This window comes from Biomphalaria glabrata, chromosome 2 (genome assembly GCF_947242115.1).
Source record: "Biomphalaria glabrata chromosome 2, xgBioGlab47.1, whole genome shotgun sequence".
In the NCBI taxonomy this organism is placed as follows: domain Eukaryota; kingdom Metazoa; phylum Mollusca; class Gastropoda; family Planorbidae; genus Biomphalaria; species Biomphalaria glabrata.
The window spans coordinates 39,147,943-39,172,727 of NC_074712.1; the positions used below are offsets into that span (position 1 = coordinate 39,147,943).

The 24,785-nt window shown below is 34.6% G+C and overlaps 1 protein-coding gene across 6 annotated transcripts in view; it reads right to left on the reverse strand.

Annotated features, from left to right (window-relative positions):
* LOC106063306 (serine-rich adhesin for platelets-like) overlaps positions 1-24,785 on the reverse strand; it is a 118,648-nt gene that overhangs the window by 92,861 nt on the left and 1,002 nt on the right. For 3 of the 6 annotated variants that reach the window (XM_056020472.1, XM_056020477.1, XM_056020469.1), the window contains exon 2: positions 20,394-20,867. The exons of 1 other annotated variant lie outside the window; for it this stretch is intronic. In XM_056020472.1, the coding sequence (XP_055876447.1) occupies positions 20,394-20,613 (220 nt within the window). In that variant the 5' untranslated portion in view covers positions 20,614-20,867. Of the gene's footprint in view, positions 1-20,393; positions 20,945-24,785 lie in introns of all 6 variants that reach the window. 2 more of the 6 variants (XM_056020471.1, XM_056020470.1) reach the window with 2 other exon arrangements.

The following is a 24,785-nucleotide window of genomic DNA, read 5'->3' on the forward strand; positions in this document are numbered from 1 at the left end:
AGTAGATCTAAAGGCCTGTCATTGGAATAGTAGAAAGTGTAGTAGATCTAAAGGCCTGTCATTAGAATAGTAGAAAGTGTAGTAGATCTAAAGGCCTGACATTAGAATAGTAGAAAGTGTAGTAGATCTAAAGGCCTGTCATTGGAATAGTAGAAAGTGTAGTAGATCTAAATGCCTGTCATTAGAAAAGTAGAAAGTGTAGTAGATCTAAAGGCCTGTCATTGGAATAGTAGAAAGTGTAGTAGATCTAAAGGCCTGTCATTGGAATAGTAGAAAGTGTAGTAGATCTAAAGGCCTGTCATTAGAATAGTAGAAAGTGTAGTAGATCTAAAGGCCTGTCATTGGAATAGTAGAAAGTGTAGCAGATCTAAATGCATGTCATTAGAATAGTAGAAAGTGTAGTAGATCTAAAGGCCTGTCATTAGAATAGTAGAAAGTGTAGTAGATCTAAAGGCCTGTCATTGGAATAGTAGAAAGTGTAGTAGATCTAAAGGCCTGTCATTGGAATAGTAGAAAGTGTAGTAGATCTAAAGGCCTGTCATTGGAATAGTAGAAAGTGTAGTAGATCTAAAGGCCTGTCATTAGAATAGTAGAAAGTGTAGTAGATCTAAAGGCCTGTCATTAGAATAGTAGAAAGTGTAGTAGATCTAAAGGCCTGTCATTGGAATAGTAGAAAGTGTAGTAGATCTAAAGGCCTGTCATTGGAATAGTAGAAAGTGTAGTAGATCTAAAGGCCTGTCATTAGAATAGTAGAAAGTGTAGTAGATCTAAAGGCCTGTCATTGGAATAGTAGAAAGTGTAGTAGATCTAAAGGCCTGTCATTGGAATAGTAGAAAGTGTAGTAGATCTAAAGGCCTGTCATTAGAATAGTAGAAAGTGTAGTAGATCTAAAGGCCTGTCATTGGAATAGTAGAAAGTGTAGTAGATCTAAAGACCTGACATTAGAATAGTAGAAAGTGTAGTAGATCTATACCTTAGCTTAACTAGGATCTTTGGTGTGGGAGGGAGGGGGGATGGATAGGATAAAAAATGTTCCTTTGTTTTTTTAATCTGGCATTCATGAGTTATGAAGAGAAAAACAATCGCTCTACAAGTTGTATAAAGGTATTTTTTAAAATATTACTTGTTACTATAAAGTTGTTTTTCTATCCTGAGCTGCACAATGTAACAGGTTTGACGTCATGTCTTCTGTCAGTGTCGACTCAAACAATGACCCAACACGGGACTGTTGCTCGGCTTATTTCTTGTTAGTTTTGGGCGAATGCTTCAATCTGATAAGCCTTCAATCGGCCTGGCCTAGGGTTCCATTTGATAAGACTAGTATCCTGACGTACCCCTAAATCGATTATCATTTTTCTTTTTATACTTCTCTTTTAAATTTAGATCTAAAATTATCTCTAATCTTCCTGGGACATAAAAAAAAGTTTAATACTTTTGCTACGTAAAAAAAATAATCTTTTGAGCCTCAGCTATGACGTCACATGTTTAAAAAAAAAGAGGATAAAAAATAGATGTGTGGAGCCAAAGTATAACGTCCAAGGCAGAATCATTTTCAGACATTCACGAAAACTCTCGGTGAGATGACATGCGTGTGAGTGTGTGTGCGCGCGTGCGTATGTGAAGCTTCTATGTTTACAGGAAACGGTAAAAAGAAAATGAAATTACCAAGAAAACGTGTTTGTTTTGTTCTTTTCATAAAGATAAACAAATTGGAATAACCCAATATTAAACAAAGATAAACAAATTGGAATAACCCAATATTAAACAAAGATAAACAACTTGGAATAACCCAATATTAAACAAAGATAAACAACTTGGAATAGCTCTATATTAAACAAAGATAAACAACTTGGAATAGCTCTATATTAAACAAAGATAAACAAATTGGAATAACCCAATAGTAAACAAAAATAAACAAATTGGAATAACCCAATATTAAACCCAATATTAAACAAAGATATACAAATTGGAATAGCTTTATATTAAGCTAAGATAGATAACTTGGAATAGCTCTATATTAAAGATAAACAACTTGGAATAGTTCTATATTGCACAAAGATAAACAACTTGGAATAGCTCTATATGAAACAAAGATAAACAACTTGGAATAGCTCTATATTAAACAAAGATAAAAAACTTGGAATATCTCTATATTAAACAAAGATAAACAAATTGGAATAACCCAATAGTAAACAAAAATAAACAAATTGGAATAACCCAATATTAAACCCAATATTAAACAAAGATAAACAACTTGGAATAGCTCTATATTAAACAAAGCGAAACAAATTGGAATAGTTCTATATTACACAAAGATAAACAACTTGGAATAGCTCTATATTAAACAAAGATAAACAACTTGGAATATCTCTATATTAAACAAAGATAAACAAATTGGAATAACCCAATAGTAAACAAAAATAAACAAATTGGAATAACCCAATATTAAACCCAATATTAAACAAAGATAAACAACTTGGAATAGCTCTATATTAAACAAAGCGACTCTATATTAAACAAAGCGAAACAAATTGGAATAGTTCTATATTACACAAAGATAAACAACTTGGAATAGCTCTATATTAAACAAAGATAAACAACTTGGAAAGGCTCTATATTACACAAAGATATACAACTTGGAATAGCTCTACATTAAACAAAGATGAAACAAAACGACAAAACAAAGATACAACAAACTGTCTATACTAAACAAAGATGGAACAAATTCGAATAGCGTTAAAAGTAAGTGTGTGTGTGTTGAGTTTGCTTTGCCGAGGATTTCTGATGTAACCATGAGTAAGATTGTGTTTCTAAAAGAGGATAAACGAAAGAAGAAAGTGGGTTGAAGTCGGGAGACAGAAAGACGTGTCTTAATTGTTGTTTTGAAAAAAGAGTTTCTTTCACATCTAATGTCCCTTCTGTTTCTACATTGTAACATTTATTATGACATGATCTATTTCTCCATGTTACTTTGGATTCTTCTGTGGGTGTGTAGTTTGGTTCTTGTAACTAAGCAAAGCTTCAGCTGTACTCAATACAATTACAGAGATTATAACAGACTGGGCAACACTTGAGTCAGCAGACAATATTTATAACACAAAATAAATAACTTGATATATATCATTCCAGCCATAAGTTGCTATTAACAACGTTGCACATAATTACAACATGTATATCATGAACAATATCCTTTTAGTGAAAAATAAAATAAGTCCAACAAACACAAGCAATCATAAAATACATTCTCGCTCTCTTGAACTTAGAAAACGACTGACAAAATCTTTCGCATCCTCCCCAGAGCGCTGAGATTTTTTCTCGTGCTCTCGGCACTGTTTTTATGACTTGACCATAAGTCATAACCATGTGTCATACAATGAGCTGTGACATACATGTATCTACATTGGAATTGAAAGCTGTACATAGTGTCAATCAAAAGTTCAGTTCATTTTTGTTTTAAAAGATGTTCAAGTTTTATTCAAGTTCTTATAAAGAAAACTAAACGTCCAGAACACTTCAGTTGCACTACAACCTAACAACTTGTAACCAAAAATACAACTCTAGTAGAGTACTCCAAGAAATTCACACTGCGTTGCTATAAACCATAACTGAACAAGAACCTATACAATAATGTGTTGTGATCGAGTAATTTCCCTGAGCCTTGAACCAGACGGTAGAGGTAAAGGAGGTTGATCATTGTATTCGTCATATAACAGAAAAGATCAAGTGTACATCCACTGTCCAAGTGGACACAAAGATCTAGTATACATATACTGTCCAAGTGGACACAAAGATCTAGTATACATATACTGTCCAAGTGGACACAAAGATCTAGTATACATATACTATCCAAGTGGACACAAAGATCTAGTATACATATACTATCCAAGTGGACACAAAGATCTAGTATACATATACTGTCCAAGTGGACACAAAGATCTAGTATACATATACTATGCAAGTGGACACAAAGATGTAGTATACATATACTGTCCAAGTGGACACAAAGATCTAGTATACATATACTATCCAAGTGGACACAAAGATCTAGTATACATATACTGTCCAAGTGGACACAAAGATCTAGTATACATATACTATCCAAGTGGACACAAAGATCTAGTATACATATACTGTCCAAGTGGACACAAAGATCTAGTATACATATACTATGCAAGTGGACACAAAGATGTAGTATACATATACTGTCCAAGTGGACACAAAGATCTAGTATACATATACTATCCAAGTGGACACAAAGATCTAGTATACATATACTGTCCAAGTGGACACAAAGATCTAGTATACATATACTATCCAAGTGGACACAAAGATCTAGTATACATATACTATCCAAGTGGACACAAAGATCTAGTATACATATACTATGCAAGTGGACACAAAGATCTAGTATACATATACTATCCAAGTGAACATAAAGATCTAGTATACATATACTGTCCAAGTGGACACAAAGATCTAGTATACATATACTATGCAAGTGGACATAAAGATCTAGTATACATATACTGTCCAAGTGGACACAAAGATCTAGTATACATATACTATCCAAGTGGACACAAAGATCTAGTATACATATACTGTCCAAGTGGACCAAAAGATCAAGTGTACATCCACTGTCCAAGTGGACACAAAGATCTAGTATACATATACTATCCAAGTGGACACAAAGATCTAGTATACATATACTATCCAAGTGGACACAAAGATCTAGTATACATATACTATCCAAGTGGACCAAAAGATCAAGTGTACATCCACTGTCCAAGTGGACACAAAGATCTAGTATACATATACTATCCAAGTGGACACAAAGATCTAGTATACATATACTACCCAAGTGGACCAAAAGATCAAGTGTACATCCACTGTCCAAGTGGACACAAAGATCTAGTATATATATACTGTCCAAGTGGACACAAAGATCTAGTATACATATACTGTCCAAGTGGACACAAAGATCTAGTATACATATACTATCCAAGTGGACACAAAGATCTAGTATACATATACTATCCAAGTGGACCAAAAGATCAAGTGTACATCCACTGTCCAAGTGGACACAAAGATCTAGTATACATATACTATCCAAGTGGACACAAAGATCTAGTATACATATACTATCCAAGTGGACCAAAAGATCAAGTGTACATCCACTGTCCAAGTGGACACAAAGATCTAGTATATATATACTGTCCAAGTGGACACAAAGATCTAGTATGCATATACTGTCCAAGTGGACCAAAAGATCAAGTGTACATCTACTGTCCAAGTGGACACAGAGATCTAGTATACATATACTGTCCAAGTGGGCACAAAGATCTAGTATACATCTACTGCCCATGTGGACCAAAAGATCAAGTGTACATCTACTGTCCAAGTGGACCAAAAGATCACATATACATCTATTTCAATTTTTATTCTAAGTTTCGTTCACAAAAAATAGCTGAAAAAAACAACAACCATATTTTCATTTGGAAATCAGTTCCAATGGTTGTCATGTTTAAATTGTCACTTTTTTTTCACCCAAGAGTTTCTTAAATAAAGAAGTAAATCAATGATTGCTTCCTTTAAAATATCTTCGATGAAAACAAAATGTATATACAAAAAAAATGTTTTCTTTTATTTTTGGAGGCAGTGGATTAAAGAGATTAAAGAGAGCGTAAGCATAAAGACTTTTATTTTTAATGCGCTACACATTGATCATAATGTTATACGTGACATTCTTAGATATGCTTGGAGTTTATAGTTTAAAGTAGTTTCACGTTCACAATCATATGATCGTAACATTCACTTGGGAGCTGAACCCTACATTGCTTCCACCTTGCTAGGGTTAAAAAAAAGTGAGAAATAAAGACGGCAGCTGAAAACGGACAAATTACTAGTTGTGTATTCTTGTGTTCGCTGGGAAGTTCTAGACAAGTTCTAAGCGCTTAGTTTCCAAAAAAAAAAATAATAATAATAAAAGACTTAGCAGAGTCGTAGGTTTCTAATTAGTGTGTACGACTAGAGTGACGGATACATGTAGGTTTCTAATTAGTGTGTACGACTAGAGTGACGGATACATGTAGGTTTCTAATTAGTGTGTACGACTAGAGTTACGGATACATGTAGGTTTCTAATTAGTGTGTACGACTAGAGTGACGGATACATGTAGGTTTCTAATTAGTGTGTACGACTAGAGTGACGGATACATGTAGGTTTCTAATTAGTGTGTACGACTAGAGTGACGGATACATGTAGGTTTCTAATTAGTGTGTACGACTAGAGTGACGGATACATGTAGGTTTCTAATTAGTGTGTACGACTAGAGTGACGGATACATGTAGGTTTCTAATTAGTGTGTACGACTAGAGTGACGGATACATGTAGGTTTCTAATTAGTGTGTACGACTAGAGTGACAGATACATGTAGGTTTCTAATTAGTGTGTACGACTAGAGTGACAGATACATGTAGGTTTCTAATTAGTGTGTACGACTAGAGTGACGGATACATGTAGGTTTCTAATTAGTGTGTACGACTAGAGTGACGGATACGTGTAGAATGTAAACATCTTTTTTTAAAGGCACATCAGTAATTTACAGGATAAGATAAAAGTAATGCTCATTAGTTTCTCTGATCTTGTCGAATCTCCCAAATCCCTATAAGCAGATTTCTATGTGGGTGAAAACATCTTACTGTAACTTCTTCCCTCCATGGCTTGAATGATTCTATTCAATTATGCAGTTCATTACTTTCAGCTCTAGGAGTAATAATTCTGGTCTTTTAGCTAAAAGTAATATATAAAGATCTAGATTAGTAGCTCTAGTTCATCTTGAGAATTCGGAACGCAACTAGGGTTAACACAGACCACAAAATAAATAGTGCATTACATTTGTGCCATGATTTAGAACTAACGTAGAACATACTGGGATAGAATTCATGGCGTCGTATTATATGACTACATGACATACACGAAGCACCGATATGGTTTATACTGAAATCTCCAGTTAGCATTAAATTACAAAACTATGGAAATAAAATGTAGGTTTTTTTTTTTTTTGGAAAAAGGGGGGGGGGGGTATTCAATGACTAGGAGAATTATTATATGTTTTATATTCAATTCACAGTATTTATGTTCAAGCTACAGAGATTTCTTTTTCTTACAGAATTAAATGAATACAAAATCTATTGTTAAATCCTCATTGAACATTGAAGTATCGAATAATTCACGTATGATTCTGGAGAGAAAAAAACAAACTCTCCTTTCCTTCACATATCCTTGTGTTCCTGAGGACGATCTCGCTAATTATGTTTGAATTGCAACTAAATCTTTGGTTTTCTTAGTTTAAACAGCTCAGACACAACACTATCCAGTCGAAAATGGCACTTAGAAAAGTTCTTGTACTAGTTGTTTGTTTGTTTTTTTAAACTACGTGATTTGTCATCTTGATTTTGTCTACTTTATGTTTTGGTTGTCTTTCTTCTGTATTTGCTATTTCAGGTTCATGTCTTATGTCTTGTGTCTTTTTATTGTTTGTTTTTTCCGAGATAGTTGGGGTTTTTTTACTGCTAGAATTATACACCAATGAAAGACTTGCTTAATAAAGTTTAAACACAGAAATGTGTTCTTCGTTTACATTTTGAAGATCCGGGGGAAAAAAAAAGAAAAACAAGAGATACGGAGAAAGGCGGGGAAGATAAAACGTAACCTAAAACAAAACGTAAGAGAATAAAATAAATCTAACTAGGTCAAATCTAACAAGGTCAAATCTAACTAGATCAAATCTAACTACGTCAAATAGTCATGTACGCAAAATTTATAAAAAAAAAGGACTGTCTTCAGCTAAAAATTCATTTGTATTACAAATGTAACAGCCAATAAATTAAATTCTGTAGTGCTTTAAAAAAACGCAAAATTATAAAATGCTTTAAAAAAACAAAACAGAGTATCAACACTGCCTATATTCTATACACCAGAAGCACCAAGAAGCTAGCTATTTATAGTTGTTCGCCATTGGAATCTCCAATATTCTGATTTAGCGAAACATTAACTTGTAAAAAAAAATTGATCTGCAGTTACTTTAAAAATTAAATTAATATTCTGATCTACACATACCATGAGAATTACATCAATAATTCGGCTAAGAACGTTCTTCAAAGTACAAAAGTATAACGCTGGACACATACATCTAGACAGTTGAGAAAATAACAACAACCAATTGTTCTGTGGTATATCTTTAAACAGTCTTAAAATTAATAATAATATTAATAATAATAATGCGCTATTCAAATATATTGTAATGACACAAGATGCGTAGAAGTTGATGTGAATCGGGTTTTTCCTAAGTAATGTGACGAGTTAGAACAGAGTAGGATTATGAACAAGAAGAATAACGGACAAGACGCCTTAGAGGACGACGCTAGGCTAGCGACGACAGAGGACTGTGCCCTTTTTATTGTTTATTAAATTGTTGAAGTTATCAGCCTGCGTTATTAAGTATATTCTTGATTCATTCTGTTGTTGTGTCATATGGACTCGCATGCACCATTAACATATATATACTCATCAACAAAATAGACCATCAACAGATGTGGCGACCCACGACGGCCAGGGCGTCATTTTGATCTACAATCTAGTTAACTTCGTGTTCTGGATATATCTATCTACAATTCTACACTTGGCGAGGTACACTGGAGAAGTACTGGATTAACATTCGTTTATTTCTACTAGATCTACCCTACGTCTGTGCTAATTATCTGGACTGCAGCTGGATTTTGGCATCTTTGTTCCAGTGGATCTAGACTTTCTATTAGAGAAAATTCGAAACCGTTACCAGCGTCTAGCTTTGTCAGCCAAGTTAGATATTTTTAGATTGAACCTGGATCTATATATAGATCTATATTGACTATATCTATTGTGTTTGAATCCAGAACTATTTCGTCCGTGTAAGTGATCTAGGGCAGTCCGTCGTCAGTACACCTCTATCTAAATATATATACCTCAAGAGTGAAGATACCTCATTTTGTCAGGTTTATCTGTTTATTGTGAGTACGGGAAGTCACCTGAGTCTACATATCTAGTATCTACAAGCTGACCGTTGGAGTCACCTTGTCAGGTTTGTTTTCAAGCTATTAATTGACTGTTGTAGTGTTGCTGAGCTTGGAATCTAATCTACACACGAGTGATGGTATACCCTACTACCACACTGCGTGACCATCTATTCAACTTGTAAAGTTGACTAATTTATATTCATCAAAAGAGAGAGTTGGACTTAGTCATTTTTTTTACCTCTCTTGAGACAGCACCACCAGCTTGTCTCAGTATTGACTTATGTTCCTGACCTGAAGACAGAAGCCAGCACCAACAGATCATCAAGTGGAACCGGAACCTTGGAACCTGACCAGAGGACTTTATCTGAGAACCGTACCATACCGTGGCAGCACCAGGAGAGATTGACCTAGATCTAACTCAGTACTGCCTGTCGAGTAGCCTTTGTGGGAGCACACCTTGCCTTGCCTAAGACTAAGACAGTGGGGAACTTGTGTGGAATTGACCGTTGTAGCTCCGTGGACTGAACAAAGGGGATCTAACTAAAGATAAGTTTATTTTTTCTCTCCATTATTATTAAATTAAGTCTATTAGGGACAGTAGATCTTTGTTAAGAGCAGGTTGCCTGATAAGGGCGTCATTATAGGACACATTAGAAAGTGGACCTGCTCCATTTAATAAAGTCTCGATAATTGTTTAGATTGTCTTGTTTTGTTCGTATCCACGTACATTTTATTTTTTTTAGAAGTCAAGTGAAGTTATCTTTATTTGTCTCTTTCAGTGTATACTTCCTCTAAAAAGTCTCATCTCATTAGAATAGATTTATTTTTTTGTGTCTTATTACGTTTATTTTACATTATTCTTATTATATATTAGTAATTTTATCTTAAGTAGATAAGGTAAGCCACGTTTAATCTAGATTATAAATTCTAGATTGTTTCCAGGTATTAACTAAATTGTTATACCTATGAGAGCCTTAGATCTATTTTATCCTGAAGACAACTGAGTCTAAGGAGTAATTATTTATATATAGATCTTTTGTCCCGATTAATCGGTTGACATTATTTTATAGATGTGTTTAAACACAGTCTAATTGGTCAGAATAAAATTTTTTGTCAGTATCACTGGATTGTGATTTACTGTTGGAGGTATAATATTGATTTATCTATTTGAAGTTGTATTGAAGTTGTATTGAATCTAGACTAGTGACTAGAATAGTCCTAGGGGTATTTATTGGCAAGAAGTAAGTCCATTGAATTAAGTATTGAGGTATTGATAAAAGTAAATGATATTTGTTTATGTGGCCTAAAGTAAGTCCACTGAATTAAGGTGATATAAAATTTTGAGTTGTATTCAAGTATTGTGGCTGTGAGTAAGTCCACTGAGGTAATATTTGTTGATATAACATTGAGCAAAGGTATTTAAATATATAAATATATATATATATTACAAGAAGTATTTGAAAGTGAGTTTTTGTGAAAACTAAATTGTGACTAAATTTAGGCCAATAGGGAGGCCATATCAAAACTATATTGAGACATTGTTTAAAATAAAATAAGCATAATGGCAACAGCTCCAAACTTTGATTATATGGAGACTTTTCGCCAGCAAATTATTGCTGAGGCTAGACAATTAGAACTTAAAGGGAAGGACCTAACTGGCTATGTACAGCAAATGGTGACAATAGAGAGAGATAGAATAGATCAGATAAGGGAGAAAGAAAAAGATAGGGAAGCACAATTAATAAAAGAAGAAGCAGATAGGAAATTACAATATGATCTTGAGAAATTGAGAATTGAAGCTGAACAAAATAAACAAAAAGTTAATAGCAATAATACTAATGATAGATCTAATACTAATACTACCAGTGCCCCAGACAATCACATTGAAACCAATAATAGTAATATTCATACAAACAACACTAATATTTCAAGTGATAACAACCATTGGTTGAGGAAAAAACTACAACCCTTTCAGGAGGCTAGAGATTGCATTTCAGATTACCTAAAGAGATATGAAATTAAAATGGTTAATTGTAATATAAGGGAGGAAGAGTGGTCTCAAATTTTGTTAGACTTTGTACAAGGGCAAGCTCTTACAATTTGTCAAAACCATAATCATACCGTACAAAATAGCTACCAAGTTTTAAAAAAGGAATTGCTGAATGCATATGGACACAATGCCAGCACATTCAGAAAAAAATATTTTGAAAACACACCTTCCAATCAGATAGAACCACAAACCACTATAAATTTGGAAAAAGACTATTTTAATAAATGGCTGGGATTTGAGAAGATTGACAGTACCTTTGAGGGATTAAAAAATTTTATATTACTTGATAATTTTGTAGCCAAGTGTGACCCTCAATTACAATCATTTATCAAAGAAAGGAATCCCAAAGTTTTGGATGATGTTACTGAGATAATAAGAACATATAAAAATGCCTATCCCAACAACCTTTTTTCATGTAAAGATAAAAAGAATATTGATCTAGTGGGATATACACAGGAAAACAATGAAAGAAGTAGAAATAGAAGTAGGGATAGCCAACATTTCAGATATAGCAACAGTAGAGATAGGTCAAACAACAGGGAGGTTACATGTTATAGATGTGGGAAAAAAGGACATATGGCTATGAGATGCAGGGGAACACAAAACAGGTCAAACAGTAGGAATAATTATAATAGATCAAGTAGTACACATAATTACAATAGGACAGATAGTAGAAATAATTACAGAGCAGACAGTAGGAATAGGTACAGCAATTACAACAACAATTACAATAATAACACATACAATAGGAGTAAAAGCAGGGAATATAAAAATAGAGATTCTGACAGAGTGTTTTTTGTTAGGGAAAATAAAAACAATTTTGCTTTCTACCCAGCTTTTATTAACAATGTTCCAATAAAGGCAATCCGAGATAGTGGCTGTAACACACTCGTGGTTCGGGCTGATCTCATTGAGGCGCAATATTATAGGGGATATACAAGGAAAGTGGAGTTGGCAGATGGCAGTATAAAGGAATTTAAAGTATTTAAAGTGTTTATTGAGACACCTTTTTACACTGGCCATTGTGAGGGAGTAGCCATGCCTAACATGAGACATGATATGTTAATCGGAAACCTAACAGGTTTGAAGGAATGTTCAAGACAGGAAATTGAAGCATGGGAAAAGAAATATGAAAGGTTACAGCAGAATAGGAATACTGAAACAGAAAATTACATTAGTAATATGGTAATAACCAGATCTAAGAACAAGCCAAAACAAGAAACTCAGGAACTTATTGATATGAATGATGAAATAGTTAATGGTGAAGAAGATAAAGAGAAAGAAGTTGAAATACAAGGTCAAAAACAAGACGAAACGCAAGCAGAAAAACAGAAAGATGGAATTGAAGAAATGAAAACAGAAGAATTGAAAGGAATAAACAAATTGGCTCAAGAACAAAAACAAGATAACATCATTGGGAAAACATATGACAGAATTAGTGACAGGAGAAATAATAACCCAATGGAGAAATATGTCATAGAAGAAGGAATACTATTTAGAAAAACAAAAATAAATGATAGAGAAATAAAACAATTAGTCTTACCACAAAAGTATTGGAAGGATGTCATGATTTTGTCACATGACAGTAATTTAAGTGGACATAGGGGTATAAAGAAATGTTTTAGAAATTTAGCAACTCAAGTATTTTGGCCTAAAATGAAAGGAACTATATCAAAATACATAAGATCATGTGATATGTGTCAAAGAAGGGGACTTAAGGGTAAATTAGGTAAAGCTTATGTAATGACACAAGATGCGTAGAAGTTGATGTGAATCGGGTTTTTCCTAAGTAATGTGACGAGTTAGAACAGAGTAGGATTATGAACAAGAAGAATAACGGACAAGACGCCTTAGAGGACGACGCTAGGCTAGCGACGACAGAGGACTGTGCCCTTTTTATTGTTTATTAAATTGTTGAAGTTATCAGCCTGCGTTATTAAGTATATTCTTGATTCATTCTGTTGTTGTGTCATATGGACTCGCATGCACCATTAACATATATATACTCATCAACAAAATAGACCATCAACAATATGTATCACACATTGAAATGGAAGTAACATCGAAGTTTTTAACAGCGCTTTCCGTTAATTGGGACTCGAACATGACAGACAGACAACAAAAACACAGTAGTAGTTTTCCCAACGGTGGCCGTTAAAAAATGATGAGTCAAAGGAGACAAGCAACAAATTACTCCTTTCAAGTCTTTGTCTTGTCTAATGTTTAATTTATAAAAACATTTTTACTCTTTGGAGTTTATGGGCAGAGGAGGCAGGCTTACTGTGAAAACACTGAACCGAAAAGAAGGGAAAAGATAAAGAAAGAAAAGGGAGATAAGAAGAAGATAAAAGAGACAAACGCGGATTCTTTTTTTTTTCTCTTTCTAAAACAACAACAATGTATGAGCGTGTAAAATGAATGTGATACAGCGCGTCTGACACACAGAATCTACAAGACTAGGCTGTCAAGAGTTGTTCTGGCGATAAAACGTCCAAGTGAAGATGATTCATAGTTACACAAAACTGGGTAGGTCTCCTCTACACAGTCTCACTTAGCGCTGCAATTACATTGGAACATTTGCAAAGACAGCCTTGCACTCACAACATCACAAATAATGTTTACACAATCCGAACAAGTACCGGTAATAAGGCAAACGAAACAATCCTATTTTATTTGTCAGGGAAAAAAAAGAGGGGGGAAAAAAGTGCAGGGAACGCGATTTTCGCACTAACACCTTAGCCAACCAACAATACTACTAGGTGCACGATTTCAGCTCAAAAAAAAAAAAATTCCAATCTTGTTTACTTGCGGTTTAGACCAAAGGTTCTCAAAGTGTTTTTAACCCTGGAACCCCTTTATATAGTGAAAACTTACCACGGACACCTAAGTGATAAAACTTGATATATGTATAGTATACAAGTTACAAATGTAAAAAAAAAAACAAGATTACAAAGACAGTTTGTGTGGAAACAAACTCAAAATCGGCCCCCGAAGTGGTCCACCCAGGCAGGCTTCAATATTTTCAGAAAATCGGCCCCCGAAGTGGTCCACCCAGGCAGGCTTCAATATTTTCAGAAAGAACATCCAAATGAAATTATATCAGAGACAAATGAGAAATAAGAATGGAGAAAGAAGGTTGACAGATCTTGTGTAGTGCCCCAACGGTGCAGCAGATCAAAGGATAGGTGCAAGTGAATGCAAAGTTAGATGTGAACCTGGCCTAACTAGTTCCCCTATTCAGAACTTGTGGTCTATAGGGCAGATGATGTAAAGTTCATCTGTTTTTGTGGCCTACGGTTAACGAGGGTGTCATGTAGCCAGCACAACGACCAACCGCCTTTACCTTTCCCCAACTAATGTCAGGTACCCATTAGAGCTGGGTAGACTCAGAGGCGCCCAAGGATTCCGAAGTTGAATATCCTAGTCTTCACCAGGATTCGAACCCGGGACCCTCGGTTCTGAAGACAAGTGCTTTACCACTCAACTAACGCGCCTCTCCAGGCCTAACTGAAGTCTTATAAATAATTTAATTGTCTTGAAAAGGCTCAATCTCTTATTCGAATCCGCAAAAAAAAAAATTTCAAGAAAATAAAGTTTATAAGATTACTATTCGTTTTAAGTTAGGTCTAACTTATAATGCATACTAATTAGCTTTTTCTCTTTAAAAAACTGCTTGCATAACTGATTTTAAAAATTAGATTTGTCGCATTCAGGAAAAACAAAAGTAGCCGTTGCATCAGAACTTTGAATGGTCTAAAATATTGTGATGTCGGATTTTCAATATCTTTTCTAGTTTACGAGATCTAAACGGGACGGACGGACAGACGTTCAGACGGACAGACATTTCACACAAAACTAATAGCGTCTTTTCCCCTTTCGGGGGCCGCTAAAAAACAAGCTTCAAAGTGATAGCTTGCATGTGATCTAATATAACTAGTCTCTTCCTTCCTCCACTTGCACCACGTGATCTAATATAACTAGTCTCTTCCTTCCTCCACTAACACCACGTGATCTAATATAACCAGTCTCTTCCTTCCTCCACTAACACCACGTGATCTAATATAACCAGTCTCTTCCTTCCTCCACAAACACCACGTGATCTAGCATAACTAGTCTCTTCCTTCCTCCACTAACACCACGTGATCTAATATAACCAGTCTCTTCCTTCCTCCACTAACACCACGTGATCGATGTTTCATTGTAGATTAAACACGCGAAGCTTTTCAATTTGAAGATGGAGCAAAACTACGGCCACTATCTCTTGTTGAAAACAGCGCCGGCTAATGCACTAGTAGAGCCAGTCGCGCTCCTAAGTTGAAAAGTCAACAACCAGATGTAGAGAGGTGATCAAAACAGTTTACTGATCCTAATAAACCTAGTCACGTGCTGGGATACACTCCAATGTGAGCTAAAAGGGAGGGGAGAGGGAGACCAGGGAAACGACAGATGTGTGTGTGTGTTTTAATTTACACGTGCGCGTTACAAAACGTTTTGATTGGGGGTGGGGAGAGAAACCCACCAGCTCCCTTGGCATGAGCAGGCATAGTGTGAGCAGCTAGGCCTGGACACTGAAACAAAGACTCGTGACCCTCAGATGACCGCTACAAGAGACAAAGAGACACGTGCTCCGCGTCAGCTGCCTGCCTCCAGTCCATCCAAACCGCTACACGCCAGTATGAGCTCGAGTTGTCCCCATGAGCCTCTAGTTAAACCAAGCAATTAACAAAGACCGGACAATTGGATACTAAATTAAACCATATCCAGACAGTACACAAATATATATTGAAATCGACTTAAAAGATATAAATAAAAAAACCGAGCACTAAAGATGCTGCCAGGAATGCTGCTAAAGAAAAACAACTCCATGTCGACTAAAGGAGTGCTTAACAAAACTGTACTGCTTCCATTTCTTATGGATTTATAACTCTTTAGTTTACTTGAACTAATGAATGATATACATGTTGGTATTCATGAACTTTCTCATTTCAATATGTATTGGTAGACAATATTAGCCATTTCCATATGAATAATAAAGATTATAATTATTATTATTACTATTATTATTAAATAAGCAAAATGGCCCAACTGGAATCAACATTTGACCTATTACGAAACTATCGCGCTATTCATTAAACCAACGACAGCGTTGTTAACATTGGTGATGTAGGATCAGTCAGTCCAAGTGTGCACTGATGATGGACACAAGGTCGGACAGAAGTGCGGACAGTAAATATGCTTAAAACTTCTAGCCAGTGAGTGCATTATGAATATTTGCTATCCGAATGTATTTCTAATGTGCACACCATGAACACATTATCTTAAGAAGAAGTATATTCTAATTTAAAAATTAATACTCATCTAACAACATGAAAATCCAAGTCAACAAGATTCTCAGATGGACAACTGCATTAGTTAGATTAGACTTCGTTGAATAAGATTTTAACTCTTGCATGGATGTCAGTTTCGTGTACTATAACAAGTATATGTTATATATGACTTGTAATATTTCAAAACACGCTGAACAATAAATATTTTTATATATTCTAAATAAGAGAAAAAAATCGACCTTTAATTTTATGTTTCATAAAGAAACTTCTTAGTATTGAACCTAACAGGGACAGGTTGCTAACTCATGTCGAGCGCATTGCGAGCGTTGTTTAAGAAATCATTTTAACTAAGACAGTATGAAAACATAGTGGAACCTTTGATTATAATAGGATTTACTTGATTGTATTGCTAGGATCTACCCTTCTCCAACCTAAACACAACAATGTTACAAAGACAGTTTATCTGGAAACACAAACTCAAAATCAAAATCGGTCCCCGAAGTGGTCCACCCAGGCAGGTAAAAAAGCAAGTTTCAATATTTTCAGAAAGAACATGAGAATGAAATTCTATCAAAGAAAAGTGACAGAGAAGAATGGAGAAAGAAGGTTGACAGATCCAGCAGACCAAAGGATAGGTGAAAATGAATGTGAGGTTAGATGTGAACATGGCCTAACTGATGTCTTATAATAAATATTTAATTAGTCTGCTTGTTTTGTAAATTGCCAATCTCTTATTCAAATCCTCAAGAAATAAACATTTCCTAAAAAATATATGTTTTTTTTCCTTTAATTTAAGTGTGTTATTGTCTATGTATAGATCCGCAGTTCACGCGATAATATGAAAAACTACTTATTAATTGTTGTTTTAAATTATGTCCAACTTATATTCATAATAAATAGATTTTTTTCTCTTTTCAAAAAGTAAACATTTATTTTGTGTAAATGTAGTAATTAGTACCGGTATGACAAAACTTACATAATTTAGCAATACAAATGTTAAAAAAAAAAAAAATTTTACAAAACATCTAAAACCATTTGCATAAATGTGTTAAAAATATGGAAAATATGGTAGGTAGTCATCCCCCCTAATAAAAAAGCTTCCCGTGTTTGTTACTAGTAATAGTGAATAGTTGTAAAAGTGGTGTATTTTATGAAAAAACTGCTTGCATAAAAGATTTTAAAAATTAGATTTGTCGCTTTCAGAAAAGACAAAGGTAGCCGTTGCATCAGAACTTTGAATGGTCTAAAATATTATGATGTCGGATTTTCACTATCTTTTCTAGTTTACGAGATGTAAACGGGACGGACACACGGACTGACAGACATTCCACACAGAACTGATAGCGTCTTTTCCCCTTTCGGGGGCCGCTAAAAATGAGAAAAAAAGTTATTTAACGATTTTAGTTGTTTCAGAAAAGATAAACATATAAACTAGTCACTTGTTTTAAAAAAGATAAAGATTTAACCTAGACTCTTATGTTTTAAAAAAGATATAGAGTCTAGATCTAACCTAGACTCTTATGTTTTAAAAAAGATAAAGATCTAAACTAGACTATGTTTTAAAAAAGAAAAAGATCTAACCTAGACTTTTATGTTTTAAAAAAAATATAGATCTAACCAAGAGACTTATGTTTTAAAAAAGATATAGACCTAGACTTATAGACTTTATAAATGAAACCTAGAATTTGTTCATGACAACAATGATCCACGACCAGGATGTGACCTGAAAATAAAAATTGTTTTCCCGCCTAGATAAGCGCGAAATCAAACGAAGTAATGCACAGAGAACGAGAAAACTTAATGCGCAAATATATGACCTTTCAACTTCCCAAGGTAAAACGTTGCTTTACGCGCTCAAGGTCACTTCTGCTGAGAGCAAGACGTGTCTACACATTGTTAGAAACTGGTGGTGAGATTTTCTTGACTACAGCTACATTAAAATAATAAGAAGAATAAAGTAATTACAGCGCGCAAGCCGATCCAATTCCTTCCTCTCCTCAGCCTACAAGTTAAACGTAACTATTTCTCGTCGTGGAATATGTTGTTCTAATTTAGACGTTTTCCAAACCAATGCTTACTTTATGTGTGCACAGTTCGACGGCAGAATGTCTGGTCTCTAGGCAGTCTATGGGATTATATAGCTCAGTGTTGCTTAGCAAGATGTGAAATTGTTTTCACTTAGACTCGTTTGCAAGCTGAAACCAGAGCGCCTAAAGAAATACTGAATTTAAGTCTCAGCGCCATGAATCCAATTAGTCTGAGAATTACATGATATAATGTGTGGAAATTAGATTCAAATTTTTTAATTTCCCCATCAAAATACCAGAAATAAATATAAAAGCAACAAAGAAAGACAAAACTTGATATCATTCACGCACAAGTCGAGACTAGTACCACTCATAAATAGATCTATCGTTGTTGAATAATCCAGGCAGCCGAGGTTTGCCAATATCTATTCTAGATCTACTAGTTACTACTACATTATTTTTTTTTGTACAGACATTGAAAGGAGTCCGCCAAGTTAGTTACGATCTTATATTTTAGTGGCTACTTTCTAGTGGCAGATGCGTCACGCGTGAAATCCAACTGGTGTTATGTAGGACAAAGACTTGTGTATTTGTGTTGTGTCAGTAAGTACACATGTGCTGTGTCAGTAAGTACACGTGTGTTGTGTCAGAAGGTACACGTGTGTTGTGTCAGTAGGTAATGTTAATCCAAGCTTGACAGGCAGGGGATATTGTGCCATGTTAAAATGAAAAAATAAAAGAAACTGTGCATAATGTTTCGCCTAGGTCAATAGTTCAAGGTCTCCAATAACTGTGGTGTCGCCAATATTTTCAACAAGGTTAAATATAAGGTGTGTTTTTAAATGAAATGAAAACTTGTCTTAGTGGTTCAGCGGTCAATGGAAACAGATAATAAGCTGAATATTTTTCTGGCCAACGAGTAACGATGGTCTCATGTCATCAGCGTAACGACAAACAGCGGTTAGACTTCCTTGATAGGGCAGGGCGCACTCAAAGACACCCTAAAATAAACATTTTCAGCCGTCATCGGGATACGAACTCGTTTTCCCGATAGGCCACAACGCGCACAATAAGATGTGGTAGAGAAAAAGTTTTGTCGAGGAGACACTGGAGTGAGTTTGGTGGGCGGGCAGAGGAGGGTTTGGTGTTTACGTTCAACCAGTAACAGATGTCAATGATTAGTTTTATTAATGGTGGCCGTTCTAGGTCAACACGTGACCAAGGCTCCTATCTTCTGTTATCAGCCATTTAAACCAATCAAAGTCTTGTGTTATCAGTCCTTTAAACCAATCAAACTCCCTCTACTTCATGGGAACGGCAATGTCTTGACGTAACAAACTCGCCCGATGAGCTGGTAACAAGAATGCTCGGTAACACCGGATAGGGTTGGAAAGTGTAACCGCGCCATTCCACGTCAGAGAACTTTTATAACTAACAAAATGACAAGTCTTGAATAGCTAAAAACAGATCGAGTGGAATGATTAGCTCAAAGTGTATTGGACACTAATCATGTGTTTGCTAGATTTCTATAGAAATATATTTAAATACCGGCATTTCTCTATAAACTACAACTCAATGCAAAATTTTTATAAAATATAGACATTAACTAAAAAAAATATAGACATTAACTATCTGTATCATATTGTGAAAAAACAGTTGATATAGACAACTCAGTAGGCCTACTCTTCATGTAGGCTTGTTGATAATAGTGACAGTTGCAAAGGTGCATAAGTTAGACGTTAGATGAAGGATTTCCATAAAATCTTTCTTATTCTATCTTATAAAGAACAGACTTTCCTTCAAAAGAGAAAATTATTTCTTTCTTGACTCTGCAATAATGGTTACAATAAGTTTCATACATTTTTTTTTTAAATTTTTAGCGAGATGAATATTTGAAAGCAAATTACATATTTCAATGACTTAATGAATTACTTACCAGGCAAAGCGGTGGGAGGTAATCCATAACGGCTCTGGTACTGGGCCAATGTACTTAATGTCGTGGGGGTGGCGGCCCGGGCGGCCAGCTCCGTCACCGTGAGGTGAACGCTGCCACCCCCGGGGTGGCTGGATTGACCACTGCCACTTGCGCCACCCTCCAGGCCTGAAGTTAACAATCGCGGCCTGTCCAGAGGACTGTAATCCCCGTGGCCGTCCATAAGGAAGGACTTCAATTAATCCCAGTGAGAAAACACAGAGAGTGGAACAAAACACAGAGAGTGGAACAAAACACAGAGAGTGGAACAAAACACATAACTATCCAAACAGAATTCCTCCAGAAATATGAATCACAGGGGTAAGAAATAACCGGAAACTGAGGAGCTCAGTCATGGTTCTCAGTAAAACATTGAATGTCAATGTCACAGTGACTTTCAAAATGAGGAAAACATTCGATTACCTAGGCCTTATTATTCTGGAGTGAAATACATTCCAACACGTAGTATTATTATTCAATAGTGAAATACATTCGAATTCTTATGTATTATTATTCTATAAAGAAATATATTCAAATACTTATGTATTATTATTCTAGAGTAAAATAAATTCTATTACCTACGCATTGTTATTCAATAGTGAAATAAAGTAACGGTACTGATTTATTTTACATTCAGTTCTATGTTTCATATATAGAAAAAGATTAGACCATCAGCTTACAAATGCATTGATAAAACTAATATGACTATTTCGATGTCGTGTACAATCCGCTAACTAACACAATGTCTTACATTGAAAACATACCACCGGCACATCCTGGGTATTTTTAAACTGCAGTACGCTTTTTTTTTTTTTTTTTGATGAACAACTAAAGTAAACTATAGTGCCTTTTATTGTCCAACTAGAGTGATAAATTCAGTATCGCTTGACAGCTTGGTGAGACGTAGTTGACATTTGTATTTATGATGTCAACGAACAAAAGACAAAAGAGGAGGAGAGGGGACACAGCACAGTTTTAACTTTAGCTCCACTGGGGAGTAATCATTGAATTTGGAATTTTAGGTGTGTGTGTGAGTCATGATAGTGTGTTAAGAAGTACAACACTACGAATGTGGATGTCTCTGAAATGTTAACATGATGAAAAAGGAAATTAAAAAAAGGTCATTTAAAGAATAATTTTGTAATCTAGACAAGAATGGCATCAAGTATATTTTCCCGATGTCGACAGCCACCCTCATCTTAGAGACGTTCCGACACACAAAAAAAAGATTATTGTGTCCATAAAATTGTATAGAAGAGAAAAACATTAAGTAGAGACAGGGAAGTTGATTTTATCAATGTAAGCGAGTTTGTAAAGATACGAGTACAGCAGCCTATATATCAATGGTCTACACTTAAAAAAAAAATAAACTTGAGAGTGAGCCAAAAAAATTTTTCATCCCATCATTTTTTTAAACCTACAAGTATTTTTCCGCATAATCTATGTAAGGAACTAATATAAATCTAGAATATTCTAGAATAGGCCTAGATCTACTTGTCAACTTTCGCTAGATCGCAGAAATGTGGTTTAAGAGGACTCCGTGACTATCTTTCTTGTCTTTTAACTTTTTAAAAAAGAAATCTTTCTTTCAACAAATGATGGAAGGAAAAAAGTAAAAGCGGTTGGTGTGCTGGCCACATAACACACTCGTTAACCGTGAGACACAGAAACAGAAGACCTTGACACCATCTGCCCTATAGATGGCAATGTCTGAAAGGGGAACTAATCTTCTAGCTTTATAAATTAGAATGAAAATTAAACTGGTAGCTTAGAATGTTTATCTAGTATAGACCAGATATATTTTCTATATCTTGATCTCCCTTTTTATACAAGAAAACGTATCTTCAGTTTTAAGAACTTAAAAACTGGATTGCGCTGTGCGAACTGGAGTGTCGATCGGTCAACTCGATGGTCTCGGGCTCATACCCTGCCCTCTGCCATTCCCCGTCGTCCTGCGGGAGGTTTGGTCTAAGTAGATTCTCTTCAACTCTAAAGGAACATTCGAAAAATGTAAAACAAACATTTATCATCTCTATAAATCTACACTTTAGTCCTACATAGAGTCTAGATCTAGATCATAGTTTTCGTTTGTTCCTAATTTCCAAACAAATAGGCCATTGGTAACATAGAGTATGCATAGACTTACATATCTAGAACTTATTAACTAATAATAGTAATAACTAATCCTTGCACAGTCTACTGTCTAGACTAAGATATGTATATATAGACTCTAGATCTATTATTTTATTTTTAAATTAGCCAACGGTAAACTATTATTTACAAAAAAATCTCTTCTTCTAAGTTATTATCTTATGCAATAAAACGACCTATCCAATAAACTATTTAGGATTCATTTTTAACAAATCAGATCACAGATGTTATTTCTAGATCTAGACATCTTAACCTTTCTACGTAACATCTGTTCCTACTGGCATCCAGTGTCCACTGTATGGGTTATAGTGCAAGTTTCTTTAAACGATAATAGTTTGTTAGTAAAGATTTAGTCCAAGGAAAGTTCATACAATAATTCCCCTGTATAGTGTGACAGTTGTTTATTTTCTGAGACTAAAATAGTAATTTAAGAAAAAACGATGTCAATAACAAGTAAATGCAACTTTCACAAATAAATTATGATTTATCGGATGACTGGTTGCAGATGAAGGTCAATATTACAGTTAGATCTAGTAGGTAGGTCTAATAGAAATCAAATCTAGAAGGTAGGTCTTATAGATCTAAATTCATTTGCGCGCACTTTTATTTAAAGATGTTCATATTTCATACAGTAGTTTAGCTAATATAAATAAAAAATTCACTATACAGTCTATGCCGAAGTGAACAGCACATGTTGTTGATAGGCCTATAAACTGTAGACAAGAATGAATATTCATATCTTGAGAGCTTTAAATTGTGATATAGCGTGAGCTAGACTAATTATTACAAACTTGTCTGGTCGTGTAGTGTATGCTTTTAACTGTAGTCTCGCTGGTCACTGGTTCTAGATCTTATATATATACAAGTCTAGTTGTCCTAGCTTTGGTGAAGTTTTCTTTAACAAATCAGATCAAGGAAAGTGGTCATTTTTTCCTGGTCCATTAAAACATGAAATAGGTTACCTACCTCGATGGGCCTGGAAAAGCAATGACTTATGATTTAGATCTAAAATGTAGTCTCTAATTAACATATAGAGTACGCTAAGCGTTGGGCGTTATTAAACCAAGCATGTCATACATTAATTTTACAAGATATATCAACCTACAATTCTGTTTCACGTTTTGTCTATCTAAACCCATTTTAAGTGGTCCGCTCAGACAAGTAGAAAGGCAAGTTTCAATATTTTGAAAAATACAAAAAGAAGAGACTTGCGCGCGTGGAAAGAGTTGCCGATATTTTTGTTGTTAGCGGCCATTAACTTGTAGCACCTAACTGCTGGTAAACTAAACCGTTCTAGGCGCAATATATCTTAACTAATAAAACTTCAAATAACTTGAATAACTTCCTTTTGTGAACAACACTATATAGAACTTTATTTATAATATAGACAAAATGAAGCTGTGATAAATGAAATAAATGTAGTAGACTTTAGTAATAATATTTCTTAACAAAATCTAACTCACTACATTAACACAACCTTTCAGTCTCACGTTCTCACAATGTAAACACACACACAACACACTCCATAACACTGTTAGATTGTTAGTTCGACTAACAACTTGATACCACACGATACGGAGATTTCTTAATGTTATTATTAAATTAATATGCATATGTATTAAAAGAACTGATAGTTATGAAGATATAGTTAATAGTTATATGTGAACCTGGACTAACTGATTTAATGGAATCTACTTGATTGAATTGTTTTGTAAAGGGCCAATCTCTCATTTCATCACTTCTTTCATAACTTGTATTATTCCATTTCACGTATATAATATGGAACAGTACTTATTAATAAATAGCTAGTAAGACAGAAAATAATTAATTTAGTAATATACATTTATTTTAAAAAATGTCACAAAAAATCTAAAACCGTTTGAATAAGCATGTTAATATGTTATATTTGGACTTCCCTTACTAAATATTCTTCCGTGTTTTTTTTACTATTAATAGTGAATAGTTGTAAAAATTTTGTATTTTTTAATGAAAAAACTACTTGCATAGTTGATTTTAAAATTAAATTTTTCACTTTCAGAAAAGGAAAAAGTAGAGGTTGCATTTGAACTTAAAAAGCTCTAAAATATCATGATATTGGATTTTCAATATTTTTTCTAGTTATGTCTTATGACATTTAAACAGGACAGACGGACAGACAGACCACACAAAACTAATAGCGGCTATTCCGCTTTCGGTGGCCGCTAA